The following is an 8,888-nucleotide window of genomic DNA, read 5'->3' on the forward strand; positions in this document are numbered from 1 at the left end:
GAGAGAGAGAGAGAGAAGAAAAGAAAATGAAAGAGGAGAGAAAGTTTATCTTTGGCGTCGCCTTATATTCCATCGCTCGTGAAGGTATCCCGGAAGTCTGGCTGCACGCGACGCCGTTGTTAATGACATTAATGTAATTAATACTGTAATATTATTGCCATCGTTACTACTGCTGCTACATCTATCGTTATTATAATTATTACAAGTATTATATCGTTAATTTTATCATTCTATTGTAATAATTTATAATCCGTACCAACACGATTCTCTATATCCACAATGTCGTCATTGTCACAGGCATTACAATTTTTATTCCATAACGATTATTAGCAACCGTTTCACAAGTATTTTGCTTGTTTATTTTTATCGTTATGACCGCTTCTCTGAAAACTGATAAACCAGCTATATAAGTAAAACAGTATAGGAAATAGGATTTTAAAGAAGGTAATCTATTAAAGAAATTCAGGACGCGTCATTTTTTGTTTAAAAATGTACAAATGTTTTATTGCTCAAACGCGCGTTTTCGCTTGCTCTTTAAAGTGATGTAAATGCATCCCATTGAGCGTGTCGGTATTCTATTACGCGATCGAAAAAATAGACGCATCGAGCGAGATAAACTTAGGTACATGTTTTTTTTATCGGTCTTTGAATTTTCGAATTTCAGGATTATTGAATCCTGTTCCTTATTCTTGGATCCGTGGGTCTTTCAAGTCTTATTTTCTTCATGTTAAGCTATATGGCCCTTGGATCTTTCTTGAATTTTCGAATACTTACTGCTAAATCGTAAGATTCTTTTTATTTTGGACCCAGGGATCCTCGGACAGTTCGAACTATCAGATTTTCGGCTACTACATGAAATTTACTTATATAATTATACAGTTTCTCCACCGCAAAAGCACAAAAGTTTGACGAGAGTTCATGCACTCTATACAGAATTACAGGGCGCAGGCCCTATGGATATCTTCTTTGGTCGTAAGCGTCACTTCTATGCTTCCTACGGGATAATTTCTCTCCCTGTGTCTTAAATCCAGCGACTCGATTCAGATGGATCTTTGGGGGAGAGAAATCACGGGGAAAAAGAAAAAAGAAACAGATAAAATAGCACCGCACAGGGGTTACGCAGTCCTTTTTTCGCACCTCTGTCACTACAACTCGGATATGTACAGATCGCTTCGGTGAAGCGAGTAAATCGTTTTCTCGCGATTTTTGATCTGAAACTTTCTCTTGATTACTTTGGCTGGTTGTTGTAATCCACATAAACGCGCACAACCTCGCCGCTGTATTTTCGCTGGCTGGGCATGAAGTAGAAGTCTGGTTGATTCGCTTGGGTTGCTATGCCTGGATTATGCTGCATGCTCTTGGGTCGTCCGTAATGATCCCTGCGATCTTGTGTATAATAACCATGCTGGATAGGCACCGAGTGTCTGGCACCGGGCGCGCGTGGAAGACTGTAAGTCGCCCTGGGTCCGACCATCCTGTTGGGTCCTTCGACTGCGTCGGTACCATTCATGCCAGTCATGCCGTTGCTGGTGATCTCCCTAGTTCTCGGCAGGCTAGAAATCGGAGGCGGCGGCGCTTTCTCTTCCGTTTCGAACGCCTCAAACGCGAAGTTTGTGTTCGCACCGGAAGCGTAATCCTTCCAGGCATTACTGGCAATCAAACGTTCCTGCGCAAAAAGATGTGCTTAGAATATGAAATATGTGTAGATAATTTTATCAAAACTTAATTTTTTTAATCATACCCTCGCCATTTCTTTAGAAATTATAATCTTATGTATTTCATATTTCTTCAATTGACAAAAAAATATTTGTCCACGATGATCTGTCGACGCATATATTTAAAAAATATCCAAGTTAATTTAATCATCCCTATATTAGTGGAAAAAAATCCAACGGAAAAAGTTTGATAGCAGTCATAGAGGCGCAAAAATGTGCGATTATAAAGAGTTAGGAAGAACCAGATAATAGCGAGTTAGTCAAATACTGGGTTAGAGCGAAAGGGATGAGTGTGACATTGCGCACCGATTACTCGACGAGAAGCTCTACCAGCTGGGATTAGCTCGATGCAATTCAGACGAAGCGTAGTGATGCCGAAACTGATGTTGATGATGATGATGATGGTGATGGTTGGTATTGTTGTTGTTGTTGTTGTGATGATGATGATCGCCGTTTAGTTGTCGATGATATCGTGTCGCGTTCGTACGATGAATCGGGTTGGGCGCATCGGAAGAAGCCAGAGGCAGCGTGTACACCCTCTTTTTTGGTCGCGGGAAGCGCGAGTCATGCAACACAAGCGAAGCAAAAGATGTCGGGTTCATTAGGGGATGAAAGCGTAATTTTTACTACAGAATGTCCCAAGAAGACGTACGCGAACGACAATCTGATCTTTCAGGCTGCTTTCGCGAAGTAAGAGAAGAAACCTGTCCTCTAAATATACTATGATTTTTCTTTTACAATTCTACAATTAGAATTTTTTTAGCATTGAGTTATTTTAATTAGATTTGTTACGACATTACAGTTATTTAGTTAATACTACTACGATAAGTGCAAGAGAGAGTTCCATCAAAATGATGCTAAAGGCTATTTTTCTTCGGGATAGAATTCTGAAAGCGTTATACATCTTTCTTGGAACACGTTAGGGATCACCACAAGATTTCGTTAGAAAAGAAACAGAACACAACACTTAGGGGGAAGATCTGAGAATGTGAGAAAAAGTGGAGAGAAAACAAATACGTGAAAAAGAACTAAAAGTTTCTAACGCACAAAACATACTTTAGTTGCTCGTTTCCTTGAGCTCCTGTAAATAGTACAACTGGCTTGGAGCAGAGCGAGAGCTAGCAACGCTGCTACACAACCGACGACGATATAAAATTTCGTTGCACCCAGGAATAAGTCCGTCGCGGAAGGCGGCCGATCATTTTCATCTTCCGTCTGTATGTCGTTTACTGAAAATAAGTATAACACATATTTTTATTTTGTGAAATAACGATAGATCAATGGGGATGAATATCTTAAATAATGTGAACAAATTTCCATTTCTTCGTAATATTAGCTCTTAAAAAATGTTATTTGGAGCTATATAATTGAATCATATAATTCTTGAAATTTTAAGACAATTACTGTGATGTCTGGAAAAACCTGAATCTTTATTTCTTCAAAAAAGGTGAGAAATTATCTAATTTCGGATCTCAGTCTAGGATAGAAAATTTATCGAAGGAGAAGAGAGTTTTTTGTTAGAATTATATGATCTTTAGGATTAGTTCACAATTAATTCTTAATTGAGGTTCAACTTATTTCTCATTTCTTTCCAATTCTAGAGATAAGGAATTCCAGCGTTAAAAAAAAACACTAAAAAGTGTAAGCGCTTTTTTAATTAGCGCTTTAGGCCCTGTGCTACTTGGGATAAGTTAAACTTTGATTAAAAGTTAACTGTAAATTATGAAACTGGGCTTTAGAATCTTAATGCTTACCTCTGGGTGTTCTTATTACTAAGTACTGCGGATCGACGCCGAATATACCGACTTGACCGGTTACGACTGCCTCGCGCAATGCTTTTTCCGCTTCTAAACCGGTGTCTGCAGGTTTTAACGATCTACCCTTAATCTCGGTCCTGTCGATGATCAGGTTCATGCGCGCAATCACTCCCCGTTCGTTATCTCTGCAAGAAGAACAAAAGAGAGTAGTACTTATCAAACTTGCTTCTTGCTCTTTCTTCCTTTTTGCTGTCTTACTTTCGTAACTCGTTGAGATGAACGTGATAGTAATCCGGAAGCATCTTGAAGACCGGTTCAAAGTTCTCCGATATCTTGTTCGAGATTAATTCAAAATCGGGACTATCGGATTCGGGAATCACAAATCCGTCACCCAAGCTGACGAGCTTGACTTCAACATCATAATAGAACCTTGGTGGTGGATACGTACTTTGATCTTCAATTTCTAAGTGAACAGTTGAATGATTTTTCTTAATATATATAATCGGAGATATATTTTGAAACATAATAAATTAATCATATACATTAATAATCATAAGAAATGATATTTTAACGAAAAAGATTAAGTAATAATTACATTTTAATAACAATTGGACAAGAAAAATTTTCTAATATAATTAAAATAATATATTAAATTAATGTCTTTTTAAAAATTATATGGTGCGTCAATAGTTGTATCGGACAACTTTAGCAAACAACAAAAATCAGTATTTACCTTCCTGACCGCAAGACTTGATACATATTCTGTCTGAAGAAACGACTGGTTTCACGTCATGTTTTCGAATCTTCTTATTAATCGGATTAAATATGCCTCCCTTCACCGGGAACATCATATACAAACAGTGATCATCCGTAAACGAGAAATCCTTGATGTCTTTTGTTACACGTTTTCTTGAGAATTGGAGGGTGGTTACGCCATTCTCCATGCGGCCGCTGATATTATATACGTCTTGCGATGGATCCAGTAACGGTGCGTTGTAACCACTGATCCAGGTGTCCATCACGAAAGCCCGACCATTTGTCTTATCAACCCAGCCGAGTATGGCATCGGTTTGTGACTAAAAAAAAATACAATACTATCTAAAAATTTCATAAGCTCCGATCTTCTTCCTTTTTATGCGACATATTTCAAGGAAAAACGGCCTAAGCAACAGTTCATTTAAGTAATGACTTTTTCTTAGCTATCAAATCTTAGATTTCATTTAGTTGAAAAAAACATTGGACATTAAAGCAAAGCACACAAACATCAAAAAAACTAAAAAGCTGAGTAAAACTTTTCTATTGGGATATACATCAAATATGGGGGTTTGCTCTATCTTTGAATTTAACAAGAAATGTTTGTATAAATAAATACTATATACTTAATAATTTTTGTATACATAAATTTGTTAAATGAATTATCGAGAGAAAAAGCTAAGTCTTATCTCTTTATTTGACAAAGTCTTACCATGTTATTGTCATCAGAAAATCCAACACCGGTCCATGTATTGGTGTTTGTCGTAGAGATTACGAATGTTATCAGATCCTACAAAAAAAGGTTTCGATAATATCGGTTTCATCAGAGCGATTTTATCTTTTATTAAAGGATACACCAAGGATATATGAGAAAAATTACCGTTTTATCCTTGTATGTCCATTGTATGGCATATTCACAAGTGTTATTTTCTGGCGAACAATTTCTCGGATAACGCCACTGGCCACCGCAAATACCATCTTGCGACACTACACCGCCAGCGAATTCCGGCCTTTTAACTTCATCTGAATCGTTCAAAATATTAAATATTATATCCAAATATTTAATCGACATGCCATATAAAAAAAATCATATAAAAATAAAGAAGAGTTAATAAGAGTTAATAAAACATTTTTTCTGCATAATAAAAATGATTAATAAATGATTCAGAAAAACTGAATAAATATATTTAAAAGCGAAAAGTTTTGAAAAGTATTGAGTTTATCAACATTCACAATACAATCTATGATTTTAAACGCCACACGCATCAATAATCTCTGGCAGATGCTGAACAGATGACCTCACCGAAGAAATTCATAGTGACCGCGCCTCTCTGCATTCCATGGCCGTGATATTTGAGCTCGTCCACCTTGTAGAAATCTTTAACGCCGACCTTGGCCTTTTCGATCCCGCTAGCCGGCTGATGTATGTATTTGCCCGGCTCTTGACCTTTCGCCCAAATCACCTGCATATTACCATTGCGGATCTCGTGATCGGTCGGCTCGTTTGTGGCCAACTTCCTGCGGAAGAGTATCGTCGTGACGCCGTCCCGTTCGTAGCCGAACGCGGCCGTCAGGCTGTCCCTCCCATTGTCGTCCCAATACGCGTCCTTGCGCGGCGTCGATCTGTCCCTCGTGTAATAATCGCCGATCCTGTAACTCGTTCCTCGCGCCGTGCCGATTATAATGTCCGTGCAGTCCATGGGGTTGAAGTCGTGCTTGGGCGTGTACTTGTGTCCTGGCGCCGGCAACGATGCTTCGTGTGTGCGAATAAATTTAGTTAATACAAAGATCCGAACATTGCAAAAATTCGCCGTAAAATTATTATGTAGAATGCCTATGATGAAACTGAACGGTGAACTAATTATGAATTATGCGTCCGATATATTTTTCGACAATCGAATTTTTTGTAACTTCATGACTCGTATTTGCCTAAAAAGAAATTAAGATTTTACAGATACATACATTTTGTGGTTTATTTTTCAAATTTTTTGAGAATTTAAAGCTGTATTTTCTCTATTATTCGTACAGCTTTCTTATTAAGAATGTATTATCAAATATTTTTTAACAAAATGAAGAAATTATAAAAGAATTACAAATCTTTTACAATAATATTGTATTCAAAAGTAATATAAAATGTATTTGGCGGTGATTTAGAGTCTGAATAAAAAATTATTTCAATAAGAAATAGATATGTTTTCAAAAAAATTAGGATAAAATGAAAAAGTTTTCATTTAAACTATAAAATTATTAAACATAAATATTGATCTTATTGAACTATTTCATATGTATATACATACATAGCGTTCGTTTTTGTACTGAAAGTATACATTTTCAATTCACTTTTTGCAAAGACTATATAATACTTTCATCTTCAATTAAAATATTTTTTGTACACACTTTAAGTTTTTTTAAAAACTTCTATTTTCTCGTTGGTGCATTTCAGTCCCAACATATTGATTCTTGGTCTGGAATGAGATGAGTCGATGTTATGATAGTGCAGGAGTTAAATGGTGTCCTACGGTGTCGTAAGAAAAATCGTGACGGATAGATCGAGACACGTGCAAATTTCGTGTCAAAGTAATGCATGCTGCAACTCGAAAGTTATTGATATTTACAAGGAAAATATAAAATTCTCATGGTGAGTAGTACAGCGACGAGAACGTGTGAAGCGTTAAGCGTTATCGACATTATCTCTGCATACAATTGTCTACTTTTTGCTGCTGTGTGTAAAGACGCAATTGGTAAAATTAGTCAATAGGAATTTATGCGGAATTAGGATAGTTGCATTAACATTTTACATCCAGCTTCGGTATCCGGTGGCGGAAGTGGCGGACAGAATAGATTACTCTCACGTCTTATCAGCACACTAAAACGCTTTCACGATAAATATTTGCTGTTGCAGTCCTCACGTTCCAGTCCTCGTGCAAACTTTTACCACACGGTCATTGTGAAAGTCGCGAATATCGAAAAGAATATGAGCAATGTACATACATCCTACTGATTATCGTTGAAATATGTTCTATAACTACGAGAGATTTTATATTTATCATTGAATTTGTTTTCATTAACGTACTTATGTAGATTTCATTAATGTACTTATGTAGATATATACATATACGTGTGTATCGGAATTATTAAAATCTGTATTTCTTTTACAATGTCAAAATTTACAAAAATTAAATAACTAAAAATTAGAAAGCGAAAAATCTCTGACAGCTTAGGAGTTAATGATATGAGAGTGTAGCATGGCGATATGTGCGAAATAAGCGTTAAATCGGTCCTCGTTACCTTTCGTTGCTCCCGACTTTGGACCCACACTTGGTTCCGGTTCCGAACTGGGTTCTGTTTCAGATTTGGGTTCTGGTTCAGACTTTGGTTCCGGCACAGAATTAGGCTCCGGTTCGGATTTTGGTTCTGGCTCAGAACTAGGTTCTGGCTCGGATTTTGGCTCCGGTTCGGATTTTGGCTCCGGCTCGGATTTAGGCTCCGGTTCGGATTTTGGCTCCGGTTCGGATTTCGGTTCCGGCTCAGATTTCGGTTCTGGCTCAGAGATAGGTTCTGGTTCAGATTTCGGCTCGGAGCTAGGTTCTGGTTCGGATTTTGGTTCCGGCTCGGTGCTAGGTTCAGGTTCGGAGCTAGGTTCAGGCTCGGATTTTGGTTCCGGTTCAGAGCTAGGTTCAGGCTCGGATTTCGGCTCTGGCTCGGAGCTGGGTTCAGGCTCGGATTTTGGTTCTGGTTCAGAAGTAGATTCTAGCTCAGAGGTAGTTTCCTGCTCGATAACATCGCTGGATTCGCCGACCTGTTTCCCTGTGCAACAAAGCATCGTACGTCGTGCGAACTATCTACTTATTGGGGCCATCACCTCGTGCGTCGTGTCTCGAAAGGAGGTTATTATTACACCGACTACTGGGTTTTCTCGGGTAAATCTACATATCGCTATTAAATTCCTGAGCAAGCGAGCGACTCATCGGGGCTGTTCTGGACATAAATATCTAATACATACATACCAAGCGCAGAGGCTGCGGATGATTTTGGAGATCTCCTTTTGCGACCTAAAAAAAGATTAATTTTCAATCAAAAATATTGTGAAGATTACGTTACAAATTATTATCTTTTTTATTTTCTTGACATTTTGAAAGTAACTTAAAATTTTGTATAATAATTGTTGTTAACGTCTTATTATGATAAATACGAAGAAATAATTCTATCTTTAACTTTCATAGAATTTGCAGTTCAGAAATAAAAAATTATGCGTGTGCATTTTTCACATTCGATATACATATTCTTCGACTCTTGTTTTACGTAGTGTATTATTATTCTGAAACGGATTATTTTTGTTGACTGTTTGCATTGTCATTTTTTACAATCGTCATTTATGTAATTACGAACTCCTTGAACTCTGAACGAATCATGTACAATACGTCAGAATACATTAACTAGTACTGATAGCGTGTTAATGATTATGTCGCCTGTGCGCGGTAAAAAAAAATCGAGTAAGAACACTAACAAATGCATATCATGTATATATATATATATATATATATATATATATATATATATATATATATATACGTATACTTACTTTACGTTTACCTTACGTACGTACGTACGTACGTAGTATACTACTTACTACGTACTACGTAACGTAATATAGTTAAGTGTA

General features: G+C 37.2%; 1 protein-coding gene across 1 annotated transcript in view; it reads right to left on the reverse strand.

The window, feature by feature from the left end:
• Positions 1-1,228: 1,228 nt before the first annotated feature.
• LOC105618647 overlaps positions 1,229-8,888 on the reverse strand; it is a 23,280-nt gene continuing 15,620 nt past the window's right edge. Inside the window, exons 7-16 of the mRNA XM_012200177.1 lie at positions 8,233-8,277; positions 7,514-8,032; positions 5,529-5,978; positions 5,106-5,248; positions 4,938-5,015; positions 4,206-4,548; positions 3,731-3,935; positions 3,470-3,657; positions 2,772-2,944; positions 1,229-1,666 (exon numbers count right to left, since the gene is read on the reverse strand). Of these exons, the coding sequence (XP_012055567.1) occupies positions 1,229-1,666; positions 2,772-2,944; positions 3,470-3,657; positions 3,731-3,935; positions 4,206-4,548; positions 4,938-5,015; positions 5,106-5,248; positions 5,529-5,978; positions 7,514-8,032; positions 8,233-8,277 (2,582 nt within the window). The remainder of the gene's footprint in view (positions 1,667-2,771; positions 2,945-3,469; positions 3,658-3,730; positions 3,936-4,205; positions 4,549-4,937; positions 5,016-5,105; positions 5,249-5,528; positions 5,979-7,513; positions 8,033-8,232; positions 8,278-8,888) is intronic.

The sequence above is a fragment of the Atta cephalotes genome (assembly GCF_000143395.1).
Source record: "Atta cephalotes unplaced genomic scaffold scaffold00017, whole genome shotgun sequence".
NCBI lineage: Eukaryota > Metazoa > Arthropoda > Insecta > Hymenoptera > Formicidae > Atta > Atta cephalotes.